This window comes from Anticarsia gemmatalis, chromosome 16, assembly GCF_050436995.1.
Source record: "Anticarsia gemmatalis isolate Benzon Research Colony breed Stoneville strain chromosome 16, ilAntGemm2 primary, whole genome shotgun sequence".
NCBI lineage: Eukaryota > Metazoa > Arthropoda > Insecta > Lepidoptera > Erebidae > Anticarsia > Anticarsia gemmatalis.
In genome coordinates this window covers 10852520-10871424 of record NC_134760.1, presented here as the reverse complement: position 1 = coordinate 10871424, position 18905 = coordinate 10852520, and the positions used below count along the sequence as shown (strand labels likewise).

Here is an 18905-nt window from a genome sequence, read left to right as displayed (position 1 = left end):
TCGACTACTGAAGACCAACATTTTTCATTTTCTATAAGAAAGTGTATTACAGCTGACTATTTTTTTTTGACATGATCTAAGTGCACAATCTGGGTAAAGTTTAAAATTTTTGGCATATTATCAAAGTTGAATTAACTAACACATTTTAGGGTTAGTAAAATAATTTCCATTTACTTTGGATGTTTATCTGCACCGAGCACAGTGATAGATAAACGTCCAAAACTGTCTCCTGATTAAAATGATTCCTCTTGCTTACCCTACTACTACGCGTCAACACTGCTTGTGTAGAATTATCATTGGAGGTAAACACAAATAAAACTCACAAGTGGGTAACTTACAATATGTTTATTGAAGAAACATTACATGTTAGCACAGCCTAGCTGTTCCTACGAAGCTCTCGCTCCCTCACTACCGATACAAGGCAAGGTGACTGATTACAGCTCCGTCTTATGTTATATACCTTACGATTATTTACTCGATTGGAAACACTACAATACATTTTAAATACAAAACAAAATAATTGTAATTTTACTTTTAATTAATAAGAATAATATCGTTATTGTCGCATTTTTTGGTAGAATTTTCAAATATTTCCAACTGTCAAACATTTTTTTATCATGGCAATACTAGACACGGTACAGATAAAATAATATTGACTTTTCTAAAACAATTAACTGTATACATATTGTAATTTTAACATTACTAATGAAAATTCGTTATAACAATATCACGGGCGATTTATATTGAAATAATAGTCTGTAGTTTTCCAATCGAGCAAACGTTACAGTGAGTGTAGTGACTAGACGTTCGTCTTATCACAGGTTTTACTATCAATACAACAGTGAAACGAAAGCATTTTTACAATTAATTATAATATACTTAATAACGATGGGAATATCGACAATATTCCATACAAATATTTCAGAATATCTTCAATATTTTGATGTGAAATAATCTCGATGTTGCCATCGCGTTATTATGAATAAAACATGAATTATTAGAGTGATGTATAATTCAGTAAATATCACATGAATGAGTGCATTTTATATTAATTGAATTAAAAGTGAAATTGTACTTAGATAACTGTGAAATATTAATTACATTTTTTTATTATTCCGTTATTTAAATGATTAAATATTTAAATGGTTATGTATTATTGAGCATATTGCCAAAAAATTACTTGGAATTTGTTATCTTTGCTTATTTTACTGGAAATAAATTGGAAGAATAAACAGCTTTTATGTAAACCACAGTTATCTAAATACAGTTTCTAATACTAACTATGACTAGGGTTTATTTATTTAACGTTCCATTTTACCGACGAATCTTCATAGAATTTAGTTGTTAATTAAAATTGAATTTGACTGTAAGATTCATAACGGAAAATGAAGACTGACACCTCCACATTGATATAAGCTTGAGTAAATTACTATATATTGGAGCCATTATATAATTCTGCATTATTTACTTTTCAAGAACAAAAATGAAGTATTCGATGATATTTATTTGCTGAATTAAGCAGTACTTAAATGGCTCCATAAACTTAACTATGAATATATCCGTCGGTAAAACCAAAACCTCCTAATAAGACTAATGTATATAATAACTAACTAAATATACAACAGCACAAACTGACTTAACCTTAGCGATTTGTACTAAAGCATTGTATCACCTTCGCTAGTCGCTCGCCGCACGACAACACTTACTAAACGACCACTATTTCTTGCTATTCAACCCCTCACAACTGAAAAAACGCATCTAACAATTTTTGTTGAAATTTAGTTTTTTATGTTCTCAGAATGAAGAGAAAAGGCGCATAAGCCCATTTTTTTGTTCTTTTTAAAAGGCAATTCTCGCACTAAGACTTGCTCTTGTGTCGCGGGGACTTTTATAAACATACAAACAACGGACACAAAGTACAACCAGGCTCGAAATAAATATTTGTGGATCGCATAAATAATTGTTCCGTGTGGGAATGGAATCCACGACCTCCCGCCGCAATGGTAGCGGCGTGGTTACCTAAACCACTACGCCACAGAGGCAGTCAAACTGCGTTAATATTTTGCTGGAATTAGCAAAAATCGCATCTACCAAATTTTTTTATATTCTTCTAAGTCACTCTGTTACAGTTTAAGCGAAAAAAGGCGTTTTGTTTGCCCTCTTACACCTGTTTGAAGATTAAAATATACTTTCTCCGTTTTTACTTCTTTTTAGATGCGTCTTTCCAGCTTTCGGGGGTAGTATTACTCTATTACTTTAACACACACTATTTGACGCAAAAAACCCTTCTTTATTAAAAATATGTTCCAACTAGTTTTCAAAATAAATTTCGTTATTTTCGTGAATGAAGCGGTGAATGGTGCTTGAGAAATAATTTGAAAATTTTGGGATATTTTAAAATTTTGTTATGATTGTTTCTTTTTTTAACTTTCAAGCCATTTCATCACATTACAACCCTTCCGATTTGATCCCAACATTCAATAAAGAAAATATCCAATTAGGTTACATTAAATTTTTTTTACAATTTACGACAATTAGTACAATTTAAAAGATTTTCTTGTGATTCCGTGATGGTTTAGACATAAAATGTATATTTTGAAAGTGTAAATTTTAAGTTAAAATTACAAGTTAATTTGTCAAATATTTTCAATAATTATAATAAGTATTTTAATTAAATTTTTTATAATCGTCTACGACAATGTTAATGATTTTCAAAGATTTAAAATTTAGATGAACGCCAATAATTTTATATTTCAACAATATCTTTTATCTCTAAAAATGTCTTCATGACCGACACACCATTAAAAGTTTGTAAATTTAAGATATTTTTATTACAATAAGTACAGTCAGCAATAGTAGCCGGTCAAAAGGTAACATTTTCAAAACCTTCACACATAGTTAAAAAAAAGTTGTCCATTTAATGGAATTTGAAATCCAAATATTTTCGTGCTGGTCTTATATGGGTATTAGTGTGGTTACAAAATATGAAATTTTAACGACTTTCAATAGTAACTGTACTAAAGTTCTATAAGTCAGTCATGAGACGAAAATATTTATTTAATCTCAAAAAAGATTAACTAGACCATCACGGAAAACAAAAGAAAAAGATTGCACATCAAATAGAACTAGAAACAATATAATACAACGATTTAATAATTTAAATAACAATTTGGTCGAACAACAATTTTACTAAGTACAAAGAAATTAACGATTTCAAGAAAATTTGTTTTCTCTCATAATTGACATAATTAACAAGATATTTATAATATAAAGATACTATTTATTATATAATAGAATATAGGAATTAATAAGAACACGCATTTTACCTTAAAATGCTTGACGTTTCGGCGCAGGTTATACTCGCAGGTTAACTTAAGGCATTCGTGTAAATGTCAATTAGTTTGTGTAAATTTCCGTACTCTATCATATAATAAACACGCAACGCGAAATATTAAAAGTTATGAAGGTATCATTCAAAAGAGGATTTAAGCCAATCGATTTATAGGGCATTCGAATTGAACCCAATATTTAACAAACTACTATAAAATTTTTAACCAAATAACATTTTAGGCGTTAGGTTTTGCGTGTAAGCTGTGCTTAGTACATAAATGGGGTAAAGCACCATATTCGATACGACCCTAAGGTACTAACGGTCCTTGTTCAATTCCTTTAGGAACAATGTGTGCAACGTAAATATTAGTTCGTGTTTCATAGCCATTGGTTTAGTACTAATTATTTGACTATAGGAATAAGTCACTTGGTACAGAAATGTATAAGAGACAGGTATTTTGGAACTAACTGAATGATTTTAGCATACTGAAGAATATTAATTATTACTTACTGTACTAGACCACAACATATAATTGGATTGAAATTCAATCGATATAGGAAATTCAGATTTGTGGTGGATATAGCCACATATCTAATGTGGCTTGGCTCTATCTCTAGGTGAATATAGAAACCTTTCGAGCTGGGAAGAAAACTCTCTCTATGAAACAAATAAAAATAAATAATAAGTATCGTGATCGAGTATCAAAAATTAAAATAGGATTGTTTTAATTCAAATTTAGGTTTTATGTATGTAGTGACTTATTCCTGTAATCAAATAACGTAATTACAAGGTAATTGCATACATTGACCGGCAGTCATAGACATTGTCCGGTCAATGTAGACATTGGAGTTTACCTAATATTATATTGATTTATGGAATAGATTATACCTCAAAAAGAAAACCTTACAATTAGGAACACTATAACACAAAATAATTCGTAATATTAATCAAATTAATACAGTGAGAATTAAACTTTTACATTAAAAAACTTCACTTAAAAGTAAATAGGTCTGAAACAGCTTGCTAAGACTGTTCTTTAACGTGTATAGTTAAATATGTAGACTAACATAAGCGACTTAAAATTAAGTAACGCTTTTGAGTGCAAACTTAAACAGGAAACTACACAAGAAATACATTTAACAAAAAACATAATACTCCTTTTAAAAGTCGGTAAAAATATTAAAGTATATAGCAAATATATAGTTTTGTAAGTATGGTATAATCTATTTCCACAATATATTCTAAGCAGGCCTTACACTAAAAGGCAAGTCATGAAAGCATACACTAGTTTACATTACTCTACGTGAACCGGCTAGTTTTTCGTATAAAACTATTTAAATGCCTCCTAGCACTAATACTGGTCAGAAAGTATACGCATGCAACGTACGAAATAAACCTCTTATATGTGTAGATCTCAGTGGTCATAGATTAAAAAAAAAAAAATGGGCGAAGGTCGCAAGGAAGGCCTGCAACTAGATGGTCGGACGACATTGTTAAATGTGTAGGGCCGAAATGGATGAGACAAGCGGAGGACCGTATAAAGTGGCGTGCTGAGGGGGAGGCCTATACTCAACAGTGGGTGGATACGGGCTGATTAGATAGATAGATAGATAGATAGATGTATAAGCTTTTTCCAATAGTCCTTAATAAAGTTGTGACAGAATTAAAATCACGACATGTGTCATTTGTTTCAACTGCTATATCGGGATAGTTAAATATCTTCTATTTAGAAAGAATTGGGAAGGTTACGAGGACATATAAGTAAGCCGATTATATAACCCTAAGAATTGGTTGTATAAGGTCGATCGTACGTTGCATATGTAAACACATTTCCGACACTAAATAATAATAATCGTTGTTATAAATTGGCTTTGTAAGCTCCATACAAGCTGATTCCATCCAAACAATATTTAATTAAATACATGTATAACTTAATGTATATCAATCAATAACTTTCATATAATACATTTTGGAAAATTGAACAAGTGATATGAAAATGTAAAGAATTAATTGCGTATTTTTTTGGGAAAATTATGTTAATTACGCCTTCGTATCGTTATAATTTTAATATTAAATGCCAAAGGAATTCTGTACAAGATAATAATTATTATAGGTCGTTACTTAATGTTATGGACACGGAAGTTTATTATCTATGGTTGTATGAGAATAGACAATGTAAATTATAGAGGCTTTAAACATACTGCTTTTGGTTTTTTAAAAACTGATATTAATTATTCATGATAATAATGTAAACATAAAGGAAAATGAAAGCTAGAACAATATGATTTCTGACGTGATTGAAATCACGAAATTAAAATGATTGAAAAAAGTAATAGCTACTAATTTTTACTTTTTTCAATCACAGAATTAATAAATACTTTGAAAATTTATTTAAATCGCTTTATTTAAAAGAAAATAGTGATGTAAAGCCGCCTTTAGACAGACACTCATTAGATGGGTAACCGCTTAGTGTCACTACAGATAAGTGTCTCCATACTAAGGCATGTTAAAAGTCAATATTGGATACTTAGCTATTCTTCAAATGGTTTAAAAAGCTTTGAAATGATGATATATTTTTTCCAAAACCAGTATATTTTAAGCCAAAAAAGTGTTAAATGATTTTCCAATATACAGAAGCAAATCGTCATATTATTACTTATTATTACGCTTGTATAAATTTATGTTATTTCTGAGTATAATAGTTTGAAAATATACTTTATATTCGGTTTAATTATATTACAGATTTCTTTAAGCGGGTGCGTGGCACGAGTAAATTTATTATTGAGATTGTTGCAGTTAAAATATGTTTAAAGTGAAGTATTTTTGGAAATTCGCCCCTTGAGTGGTTAAAATAAGGAAAGGAAGTTCGTCATTTCCGAAGCCAGTATTAGATAAAATATAATAAAGACTTAGTTTTACATTTATACAAAACAACTAATTTGGTATCATCTTAAAATAATATATTGTTTAGAAATTCAATTTGATTTTTAATATAATAAAACAATAATGGGTACAAAACGTTACGCAGGATCTACAAAACTCACGAAACCTTAATTCTTTAAATAAAACTTAAGAAAAGTACTACATATTACTTCAACATTGCCCTGTGTCTATGCATAGCAGATGATTAAGTGGCGTCAAAAAAAAGAATATTTGTAACTAAGGTTGTTTCTTTGCCGCTTCTTTTAAACCACAATTTAGTGAGATGTTACATAATTTAAAACACTATAAACATATTTTAACTGCAACATGTAAATTCAGAGAGCAATATTATTTGACAAAGTGTAAGCAGAAGGCATTATTATTCTCTACCATTATTATTGAATTGACAAACTAATACGTGGTTGTAATTGACCAAATTATAACAATGAGGTAGAATGGCGGAACACAAATAATTATACATTTTGGTACTAAAGAATGTGCAAATCTAAGTATATCTATACTAATATCATAAAGCTGAAGAGTTTGTTTATTTGTTTGTTTGAACGCTAATCTCAGGAACTACTGGTTGGAATTGAAAAAATATTTTGTGTTGAATAGACCATTTATTGAGGAAGGTTTTAGGCGGAGTAGCAACGAAAAATGTTACAAAAACGGGGAAAATTATGACCCATTCTCTCTTTTGTGAGCTAGCATAATATATAACTCAGAGGTGACTGACTGACATAGTGATCTATCAACGCACAGCCTAAACCACCATTTTTTTTATACAATTCCCGACACTTAACCATTGGTTAGCCAATCCGTATCTTCTGGTTAAAAATACCAGTTATAATAATTCTAAATTGTACTAAAGGTGCATTTTTAATAAGTTTGGTAACACACAAACATTGAACAACAACATAAATTGTTTCAATATCTCATTTTTATCTTCCAGAAAACCTTTCTATAATCTTACTTCCTTATTTTATTCGTTAAGCTTACTTTACTGACACATTATTGAATGCCAAAAATGTTTTGTTTCAAAGGTAATTTGGATTGAAATTTTGTAAATATAACTTTTTTAGTGGGTAAAGTTATCATGGCAAAAAATATGAAACAACTTATAATACAGATTTGAGAACCTTCTTCTTCTTTATTGTTGGGTAAAATAAATATGTCACAGTTAGTATATTCTTTATGGTCATAATGGTCTTGGTCATATTTGCACATTCTTTAGAATCAATAATTGAAAATAACATGTTAAGATGCATGTATACAAGTGATAGTTTAAGCAAAATGAAGTATTGAGCTACACAACCGTGTGTGCCGACCCGTTTCGCGCCGAGTCGTGAATATATAGAGTATATAATATAATGTATATAGCAGTATATAGGGGACTCGCCCCGTTCACCTGTCCTATGGTATGCGTACTGATTGGAGGACTTTGCTGGCCTGAAAATAAAATATAGTCATATTATGTATTTAAATCATGAAGATAAGTATACATTAATGCAAATGGAAATAATATTGATACCGAAATTATAAAAACATTTCAATAGTCTCTTCTTTACAATTTTACAGGTAAACAACAAAAAATTGTGTCTTTGTAGCTTAATACGGATAGAACACATTAGTTACAATTGTAGTTTGTTTGTTTGGTTGAACTAGCTAATTTTAGGAAAGACTGGTGTGAATTTAAAGAATATTTTAGTGTTGGATAGCCTGTTTAATGAGGAAGGCTAACATTATGCTACGGCTAATAGATGCAGAGTATCTACTTGTAAAAAATGTTATAAAATCTGGGAAAATTATGACCCTCTGTTATGTAACGCAAGCGAAGTTGCGCGGGTCAGCTAGTTTTTGGTAAGGTTCGGCTCCAGGAGGATAGTAAGTAAGAGTATAGTATAAGTAAGCGTCGTACCTCGTACTCGGCGTCGTCCGCCATGACTCCGTTGACACACAGCAGCTGGTACTGCTTGGCGCGGAGCGCGGCCCCGCCCCGCCGCAGTAGGCGCAGTGCCGCGCTGCCCACCGCGCTACTGCCCACCGCCACCTGCCGGACCTGCACACGTCACAAATATATATCAATGGACAACTCACGCAGTCATTTGATTCCAAACTAAACTGAGCTTGTACTATGGTAACCAGATAACTTAAAAAACCCGGTAACTACTACTACTAACTAACTTGTATTCACTATTATTACTGAGCCACAACAGTCCGCGCGGGGTCATTGCTCGCCGCGGCGTCAGCTGACAGCGCGCGGTTGCGGCGGTCGTTTAATGACGACGCTTCTTTGTGTGCGTAGCGAGATTTACAGAAAGGCAAAACAAAAATTTTTGCGTGATCAGATTCATGAGCAGTAAGTCCTCCCAAAATATCACCAGCTATTATGAGAAGACCCTGTTTACTTTTAAATACATCCTTTTATAGAGTTTACTACCACACTCCGAACAGATGCTCGTGCTTATCACACAAATATTTGTGTCAGTAAAGCAGAAGTTCGAACAAATCACACGCGGCTCTAAGATTATTGCGGCGAAGTGACCTCTTTATTCACTGCACCAAACGTACAGGATATCTTCTTTGTTGTCTAAAACGTGAAAACATGTCTTGAAGAGATTTGACAAATGTTCGCCTGTCTGACGTCAAGTCTCCTTGGAATTCCTACGATAGATATTTAGAAGGGAAATAAGGGTGGGCATGCAGATTTAAAAGCTATCTAATAGGTACTTACTTGAGCGGGTGAGTGTGAAGGGTCCAACACAAGTAAGGTGGCTTTGCCGTCCTTGTGCTTTTCGTAACCTATTATTGTTCTCGAATGACCTAGAATGTTGAAGAAATAACTATTTTATTATTATTACACTGTGTACCTACTATATTATTACCATAATTGTATGCAGCAGAATCGATTTTCTTTAAGATAAGTCACACTGATAGACGATAGTCCATTAAAAAGTTGGGATAGCTTTTTTAAAAGTATGCATTTTTTTAAATTTACTATTTTGTTGTTTTCAAGTATGCAACTTTGTTTTTTTTTTTGTGTGTTCGAAATCGCGACTTCTGAAAAACGCAAGGAAGGGTCTAAAAATATCATTTCAATGGACTATGACGTCACCCGTTCAAAACGTCAGGTAGCGAACTTTTATAATGATCATGGATTAAGATCTGTTACACAATTTAGCATTATATGCACAAGCCGCGATAGTCTTAAAAGCTATAACAGGTGTAGTGTGTGGTGTACCCTGGTGCTGCAGGTAGAGCGGCGCCTTGAAGGCGTGCGGCTCGTCGCTGAAGTAGCGCAGCACCCAGTCGAACAGCGCGGGGTGCCCGCCGTCCGCGCCCGTCGGCTTGTGGAAGTCGATCAGCTGGCACCTGCGCGCAACGAATATTACCTCACTACTTAATGTACATACATACCCGTCATGTCATAGGTTTAGGCAGAGGCGTATAAAACACACACGTTTCACCGTCAAAATGAGGCGCCCATAGCCAGTTGCGCTCACCGGTCGGTAAACGATCTGTGGGTTAAGCAACCGTTGGCGCGGTCATTCCATAGATGGGTGACCGCATAGTGGTATTAGAGCAGGGCGTCTCCGTGCTTCGGAGGGCACGTAAAAGTCGGTCCCGGCTGTTATCTACTAAGATAGCAGTCGTTAAGCCATGTCAAAGGCCTCACTAGGTTTACCACTAACCATACGACAAACAAACAAACAACCGTTAAAATAGTAATTTCATGTACAAAAGAGACTTCGGGTGCGGGTTGGGACTTTAGTTGCCCCTAATGCGTTATAAATGTAGAATATCACGACGTTTTACTTAACCATTAGAGCTTGCGATTATTACAAAAACAGTTTGATGTTTAATTTATTGCTTACCGTATCCTTAATGAAGACAGCACGGTAACGACTTCGCATGCGCCTATCCATTTGCGTGTGTTGTATAGCTTTGAACCCAGCTGTTCTGAGCCCTGTGAACAGTAAAGATCAAGTTTAAGGCAAGGCAAATACAACATTTTACCGGCTGTTGGTCAATTTATAAAAAAAACATTACTTATAAAAACAGGAAAAAAAACACGTTTGTTGGATGGGAGCCCCCTTAAATATCCATTTTATTCTGTTTTTCTTCATTTGTTGTTATACTGGCATCAGAAATACATTAATTGTGAAATTTTCAACTGTTATACTATTACGGTTTATGAGATATAGTCTGGTGACAGACAGACGGACAGCTAAGTCTCAGTAATAGGGTTTCATTTTTACTTTTCGGGTATGAAAGTCTAAATAGTAAATCTAATACAAAGTGGTGAGTTACCTGCGTGTCGAGGCGCCCATAGCCAGTTGTGCTCACCGGTCGGTAAAAACGATCTGTGAGTTAAGCAATCCTTGGCGCAGTCATTCCATAGATGGGTGACCGCATAGTGGTATTGGCGTCTCTGTGCTTCGGAGGGCACGTAAAAAGTCGGTCCCGGTTGTTGTCAATTAAGATAACAGTCGTTAAGACACGTCAAAGGCCTTCAGGCGGCTTGAACAAGTTTGACCCTAGGTTGAGCACTAACCATACCAGTACCCTATCAGTAGTAGTACCTGCGTGTCGAAGCCCAGCTGCCAGGCGCGCTCCACCAGCAGCTGCAGGCGCGGGATGGCGGGCACGCAGTCGCCGTCGTCCGTCGTGCCGCTCAGCAGCGCCGCGTACTGCGGGTGCCGCAGCAGCGACGACACCACCATCTGCATGTTCCTGCGACACACATACACACATATGACAAGTGTGTCGGAACCTGTTGTTATCTATATATTCGCTTTCTACGCAAGTAGTTGAGAGTGGGTCGTCCTGGCTGATTACGGCTATGAAGACCAGTTTCATTGAAACCAGCCGGCTGTGCAATACTTTGTTTATAATAGCCAAGTGTGTGCACAATACACAGGTACACTCTCTATTCCTTTAGTCTCATAGGCCAGTGGAACGGCGAAGCCAACAAGACCAGAGAGAGAGAGGTCAGGCGCAGTAGCAACAGCTTTACGTGCTCTTCGAAGTACGGAAGACCCAATCTAACTAGACTTCCTAACTCTGGGGAAACTCAGAAAATATGTTTTGGCCCAACCCAGGATTCGGGCCCGAGACCCGAGGCCGCGGTAGTCTAATACACTTTCGACCTTACCACAGAGCCAGACAAGGTTTACAAGCATGATAAAGTTTACCATATTATTGTAGTAAGATGTAGAAAGTCACCAACCAACCTGTATCCGCAGCCCCAGCCCCTGTCTCCGTAGGTGCTGGCGTAGTGGTCCACCGCACTGCACAGGTATGTCTTCACTATGCTGGGGTTCTGAGCGTTGAGCTGACCTATCCTCTCTAGTAGACCTGCAACACAAAATAACAATGAATATTACAGCTTAGTGTGATTCAACAATAAATGAAAAAGCGACATGATGAAACCTTATACACCAGCAGACTCTCTATGTGAACAAAACATCCGAAGTCCGAAATTTCGTTACAATTCCGGTCTTCGATAACAATGTGTCAAAAAGAAATTGCCTGGTATATGATAAATGAACATTGTTATTAATCTGCATGTATTTCTAATACCTACATCTTCAGGTAAAACAGGCACAAAGTATTCATAGTTATCTGAAGATTACAATAATATTCTTCCTATCAAAAAAAGTGCAATGTATCATCAAATCCAATCAAAAAGTATTTTCTTCTTACCAGTAGTCCTAGAAGATCCAGTATCAGTGCCGGAGGCCGCAGCCCTCCTGAGTCCGAGGCTCCGCTCATAGTACCCCGCCACGGAGAGCGCGCCGCTGTACACGGCTCGCTTCAGGCTGTTGGTGGCGCGGTGCGTGTAGCCCTCGTCGTCGTCCTCCTCCATACCGTATTGAGCCTGAAATATGGGCATTTTGATGAAATGTTGGCTAAATAAGTGTTATTGGAGTTTGTAGAAGTAGAGATTCAATAGTGCAAAGTACTCGTAACGAACGATCTGTTTGGATGTGAGGCAAGGAAGTTTGTAAGGGTCATACTAAGTGGCGTTGTTTGGTCTCTGCCCCTACAGTAAAAAGACGTGATTTTACGTTTGTATTTATGTATGTAGAGATTGTTTGGATCTACAGTTTGGGTTAGTCAGCCGGCGACCACAGCCACGGAAATGACAGCCATTCTAAGATTATGTGCATGTTCGCATTAATGATCACTTCTGTCATTGGTGAAGGAAAATATTGCGATGCAACCTTGCATGCACAAGAAATCTTTAGAACCATTACTGTTCTAAAAACTTGTCTTGAGTAGTATGGTGGACTCTAGGTACAATGGTATATCCCCTCCTAAATTCAGAGAGGAGACCTTTGCACAGCAGTGAGACATAAAATGGGTAAAGATCTGATAACTTACCCGCAATAATTGAAACTCATGTTCTTCCCTGTTCCTCTGTGCTTCTCTCTCAGCTGCACTCAGGCCGGATGTAGCTCCACACTCTTCACCCCTTTCAAAGTGCTCCTCAATATGCTGGATCTGAAATAACACATTACAAACAATAAATAAGCTACAAAGAAGGAAATTAAATCCTTGTATTTTGTGCAGAAATAACACAAACCTAACAGGTTTGAGTAAACCAAGGAAGTTATAACCATACATAATATCACACCAGCTATACCCAAAGGCATAGGCAAAGATGTTTAAGTCAAATGTCATGCCCTATTTTTCATTTAGCAGACACATCACCGAACATTGTCAGCGATATACTAATATAATTTAGAAAAAACCCATAGCACTTTGATAAACCCGGGAATTGAATCCAAGATTTTATGATCAGCAGTCAGATGCACAACCAACTGCAGCAAAGAATCATTTAGCAACAGTAGAATAGTAAGAAAATATGTATACTCACAAGTTCATGTTGTGACAGTGGCAACGGTTGGCAACAGACTGGACAGTTGCTAACAGGACTCTCTTCCATCATCACCACATCTTCACATGATGCGTTGTCCACCTGATCCTGAATATAAATACATAATATATTGCATTAGCATAACCTACATTGTGAGACAGTATGAGAGTGCAAGATTGAATATTATTTGATGACAATGCACAATTTGATGCAGTTATATGTGCCAAAAACTTAACTAAAAGGAGATCAAATAATAAAGTAATTTTAAAAATATAGTACATTATTCTAAAATGATGTTTAACTGAATAATTCGGTGGAACAAAGCAAGATATATATTTCATTTAAAGAATAAACAAAGAAGAAGAGGGTTTACAAAAGATTGAGCTAGACAATAATGTTTGATTAACAGATAACGGTAATTATTATTCTATAATTAAGTGAAGATACTCACAGCTTTTTGCGGACTCAAGATATCACGATGTTCCACATTCACATGCACTTCAATTTCATTTGCATGAGCGAACTCTCTCTCACAAATCGGGCACTGGTACGACGATGAGTGAGGCCCAGGAGACATTGCCATCGCACTCAACGCCAGCGTCGGGTTGTCCAGGGTTATCGTGGGGTTCGTCAGCCCCAGGGTTGGGTTATCCGAATTAGCATTAGCATTCACCGAAGGCGATGTAAGATCGAAGTGAGCGCGATTTATATGTTCCTCTAATTTTCGTGGACATGTTGATGTGAAATCACATAATAAACACTGAAATCACAATTCCGTGGATTAAAATTTTATATCGATATTGTAAACAACACAACTTTAATTTAGAAACACACTATAATTTTGAAATAATTTCAAAAATAAATTATGGCGGGTACACTCTAGGCTGCAAACGTTTTGACAGTAAATTGACAGTCAGCTGACAGATACATTTTTAAAGAAGCTTCGACAAGGACGCGGTAATAAATAATTCAGCCTAATGTGACGTTTTAAATAAAGTACTACAAAGTGAAATACCTGCACTGAAGGACTAGGTGTTGGAGCATTTTTCTTTGGTGTGTTAGGTTTTAATTTTAAAGCTAATTGAGACCTAAGAGGTGATCCCTGTCCGGCACTAGCCATAGACAACTGAAATGTTAGAAATATTCAAATTAGCACCAAACAAATTATAAACGAGTAAAAATCAGTAAAAAGATATATACCTTATTTTTATTTGGTGATCCCTCATAACTACCAGAACTATTATGACTTGGACTAGAAATCGCACCTGCAAAACATTATTCGTTAACACTGGTCGTTAAAATAACATTAATCAACCGAAGTATGTAGGAATTAGGTATACGACCTACCTTTTTTATCAATGCCGTTGACCTCATCATGAGAATTTTGTCTGCTTTGAGCTTTTTTAGGAACGACACCATTGCTAATATTAATATTTTTTATTCCATTAACAAGATTGATATTTTTTGGTGAACGTGAGCACTTTTCATCTTCTTTTTCGCTTCGGCGGTAGCTCTCTTTTTCCTGGTAGCCGTTGTAATAATTAAGGTTTTTAGATATTGCTCCATTGTGGTATTGTGAGGAGTTGTCAGGACTGTGCCATCCGTTTATTGAGCCTGGTGTGTTGTAGCTGCAGCTGTCTGTCGTAGTCATCTTTGAGTCCTCGTCGAAACTAGACCAAAATTCAAGAGAATATTAATACTTAATACATGTTTTCTTTATACAGCACTATCGGCACGCAATATCCACATTACAAGAGTCGCCTTCACTACGATTCCGCGAATTCACTAGTCATTGTCGTTTTAAGTTCGAATGACCAAAGCGATTTATGCTCAATATTTTTACCTACATCCGGATACATGTAAAGTACTTACAAAAATAAGGTAACAACAATAATAACTTGCTACGACCTAATTTACATACAGCATAACTACGTTGTTTTATCTAAACCGATTCTTCCTTCTTACCTTGGACTCTGATCATCAATAAAAGCCATCAGCTCCCTCTCAGGCGTGAGATAATGAAGATGGGCTTTCTGCACATGGCCCACTAGCTGCGGCTGAGGCACGGCACAGTCGCAGAACGGACACTCGGGTCTACCAGCTACGTGTGCCTCGAGGGTGTGGGAGCGCATCCCCTCGTCGGTCAGACCCTCCGCCCCGCAGAGCTCGCACGTGTAGGGAAACGGACTTGTGGACATTTTGCCTGGAACAAGAGTAAGTAAAATGTTAAAAACTGATTGATTGACTGATTCAGACTATGTGGAGCAGTTGAAAAATGGGGTTTGAAAGAGAATGGCTACTTTTGTACCTACAGTGTCCTGGCAACACTATCTCTATCCTTTTTTATTTTTCAAATACAATTCTTCACAATAAAATTCTTAGTTTTAAGTCTCAATGACGCAAGTACTTTGTGTAATAACTGATACAAATAAGTAAGTAATGTATAAGAAATCGAGGATTACAGATAAAGGCAGTGATCACTAGAGCACTTTGGTGAACATCTTTCTTTGCACAGTTCTTTTATAGAAAAATTTATAAAGGTATGTACGAACCTGTGCATCGATAGACCAAAAGCTAACCCTAATATTGTTTGATCAAGTCCAGGCTAATATAAAAAGAAGAAAACTCATTCGTTGTCCCTTTTCAGGCTATTTCGGAATGTAGAATCGGTATTTCGATCCTTTCCTGATCAATTTTACATACAAAGCGTTGCGGGACCTATTCTGGAATTTATTGCTATGACAAGATTCGTAATGGGACCCATTTACTGACACATTATTTTAGTGGGTCACTGCTGTTGTCACAAATAGGGTTGATGACAAAATTTACTAAATTACGTGTAATACTTTGTGTAGGAATTATTTTATTTTTCCTACTTTATTTTGGAAAATATTTGCCTCGTTTCTCCATTAGTAGTAATGCTGATCATTAGTTTTTGAGACGCTCTACTTGTGTATTTGGAAACGTGCCCAGACATCAATACGCACACTCCTTGGGACAATTCGTAGGGAATGAAATAAGGTAAATGTGGGTCAAACACTTGCTTCTCATTATTTATGCATCGACCGAAAAAACAACGTGTAAGTACCTATCTAACGTGTAACTATCGAAGATTAGGTGCCTCTTAGGAATAAATGTTGAAAATGCCTATATGCTAAGTAAATTACGGATTACGGACGAAGTTACAGGAAATGTTGCGGAAATGTATTTAAAAACTTATCTGGAGGCTTTGTAATTCACTGTAAATGAGTAGCTTTGGTTGGACAACCGTCTTCTTTATAACACAATAACCTCAAAGAATTCTATTTTCACTATTTACATGCATAAATGCTACGCAAAATTGCTTAAAAATATTCAGACTAAGGATGGTTGACGATTTATCCTTCTTACCCGTCGCTTAACTAATTAACCCTTTAAATATCCCCATGTCACGCACCAAATAAGTAGGTCTTTAGGAAGTTGCGGCAAAAAGTAAACAACATGTTTTTCTAACTTACCTAATCCAGTAATAAAATAATATTCTAATTGGTTAGAAACACTGAGCAATGAGAGTACATAACATGTTTGGAAACAGATTTTAAAAACTTCTTTACTTGTTTCCACTAGTTTAAAAAACTTCAACGCTTAAAATGTTTTATTAAATTTACACGAACACAGGCACTTGTATAACAACTAGAGCACGTTGTTCAATGTCACAAACAATAGTCTTAGACGTAATACAGATAATTCAATTGTATAACTATACCCCTATTCAAATATAAATAAAGAATATCGATCGTGTTATAGCTATAATTTAACCATAAGGCCTTGCTTTTGACCTTAAACATACTCCACGGCTAATGTTACAGAAATTGATTTATTTTAATGATGAGTTCGCATAGAAACCATTCACAATAACTATATTGGGGTGAATGTGTCAAATCGATAAAATTACCGCAGTTTTGTTTTCAAGGAAATCGCGGAAACACCAATGGCAAGAGCGTAAATTAACACAAGAAATCAAACCTCTTTGCATGACTAGGCTGGAAATAGGCAGAATACAAGCATGACCATTGCGTAACCATCTATAAACTGTTATAAAAACATAAGAATTAGGATACACTTACCGATTATTTTCGTATTTTATTGTCATAGAATTATCCGATTCCACTGTATTTTAACCAGAACACTATCTAATTGGTACGATTTCTTTATTATATGCGATTGTTTCTAGCATTTTCTAACATTAAAATTACAAATTATATTAATACTACTGGCGATAGGTTGTGATTGCCCGTCATTCATGAAATTTTTGGACATTGAAAAATAAGGACCACTATTACGCATGCGTACATGTGTTCGACATTAATGCCTCTAGCGGAATTTCCTATTAAACATGCAAACATGTCAATTGATATTTTATAAAATAATTTTAATATAAAATGCTGGAAATAATTCATGTTTTAAAAACAAGTTCAAGATACTTAAGGATTTGGTTAAAACAGTTATGAACGAAGGTGAAGAGAGCGTCACGCCATCTATTTCTTGCAGGAAGAACAATTTTCATGTTCAGGAAATTCACTGTGCCGGAAAGTTTTCAGACGTCGAAGTACAGAGTGCTTTTCCGTACAGTCTAACTTAGTTGTAAGTGTAAGTATTTTTACAGAGATGGAGTCTTTCCAAGGTAAGCAATCTGTTGATATCATTATAGATATTTAGTTAGGAATGCATATAGGTACGCCACATAGGTATTAATTAATAAATATTTATTCGTTCTATATTGCATTTTATTTTAATTCTTCTACTTATATACGAATTCCAAGCAATGCTGTGTAGGAATGATTTTGAAACGAATCGTCAAGTATTCACGTCGACTCTATGGTAGAGTCTGTTAAAGGATGTTATTATTGTTATTTGTGGTTTAAATAAACTATTATAGTGCCACAAGTTAATTCGAGATGATTCATTGTCGTTTAAGTAAATTTGTTACAGTGATCTTTACTTTTACAGGTAAATTATTAAAAATAACTAATCATTGCATATACTTGCTTTCAAGGGATGTAAGCGGGAAATTGTTAAAAAAGAACTTTGGGTAAGGAATGTAACGATACTTTTCTAGCCTAGGCAAGTTATGAAATACGGTACATTCCCACCATTGTCGACACAAAATATACTACGTCTAATAACAAGGTACCCACATAAAACCACACAGCGCTGTAATTTTAAACCAGCGAGAAAATAAGAACAGAAATATTATGTCCTGCCATAATGAAACGCCGGACCGGCTGGCATAAACGTAATATTCAGTGTGTAGTGTCATTTACAGAGCTCGCTCAACACGATTACATATTAAATTCATTTACAAAAAAGAAAATAATGTAAAAAGAAAAAAAAGTTGAAATGGCGGGAAAGCGGGCCGCCATTGCATACACATTGGATGTTTATGCAAAACGCCCCTTGTCACTCAAATAAAATAAAATATTGTTGCATTTTTGTCTCTGGTCTGGAAGGCTTCGTGTTCCAACGGCGATTTAAATGTAGATCACTTGTAGAAATAGTGAGATTTATGTTTTCTTCCGCTAACTTGAGTGTTGAATGTTTAAAAATGTTTTTTTGAGGAAACAAGATGAATTAGAGGCTGAAATTTGCATGTTGTTTTATTTATTTGTTGATGAAGATGTGAATTTTGGTCTTCGTGGGACTGAGGAATAAATTTGTAGAACGAAACTTCTTTTAGAATAATAAGAAAAATATACTTAACGTCTTGTCATTTACCAAGACTGGATT

General features: G+C 35.2%; 1 protein-coding gene across 2 annotated transcripts; it reads right to left on the bottom strand.

Annotated features, from left to right (window-relative positions):
* Nucleotides 1-308: 308 nt before the first annotated feature.
* On the bottom strand, nt 309-17412 carry LOC142979421 (zinc finger-containing ubiquitin peptidase 1-like). 2 transcript variants are annotated; one of them, XM_076124308.1, is made up of 16 exons: nt 17246-17412; nt 15105-15342; nt 14487-14809; nt 14340-14404; nt 14155-14265; nt 13591-13899; nt 13140-13247; nt 12644-12763; nt 11963-12137; nt 11491-11614; nt 10840-10990; nt 10132-10223; nt 9498-9628; nt 8991-9079; nt 8175-8315; nt 309-7705 (listed from the first exon to the last, which is right to left on the bottom strand). In XM_076124308.1, exons 2-16 carry the CDS (start codon nt 15335-15337, stop codon nt 7670-7672), a joined length of 2208 nt encoding a protein of 735 aa, XP_075980423.1. In that variant the 5' UTR covers nt 15338-15342; nt 17246-17412; the 3' UTR covers nt 309-7669. The 2 variants fall into 2 exon arrangements, with proteins under 2 accessions (XP_075980423.1, XP_075980424.1); XM_076124309.1 differs by lacking the exon at nt 17246-17412 and adding an exon at nt 16637-16728.
* Between the last annotated feature and the right edge of the window lie 1493 nt (nt 17413-18905).

What these genes read in the sequence shown, in the direction of transcription:
- LOC142979421 (XM_076124308.1), bottom strand. Translation starts at nt 15,337, where the DNA reads ATGTCCACAAGTCCGTTTCCCTACACGTGCGAGCTCTGCGGGGCGGAG. An exon ending in GGCTGGGGCTGCGGATACAG is followed by an intron (nt 10,991 to 11,490) that starts GTTGGTTGGTGA and finishes TGTGTGTCGCAG; the next exon opens with GAACATGCAGATGGTGGTGT. An exon ending in AGCTGGGCTTCGACACGCAG is followed by an intron (nt 10,224 to 10,839) that starts GTACTACTACTG and finishes TACTGTTCACAG; the next exon opens with GGCTCAGAACAGCTGGGTTC.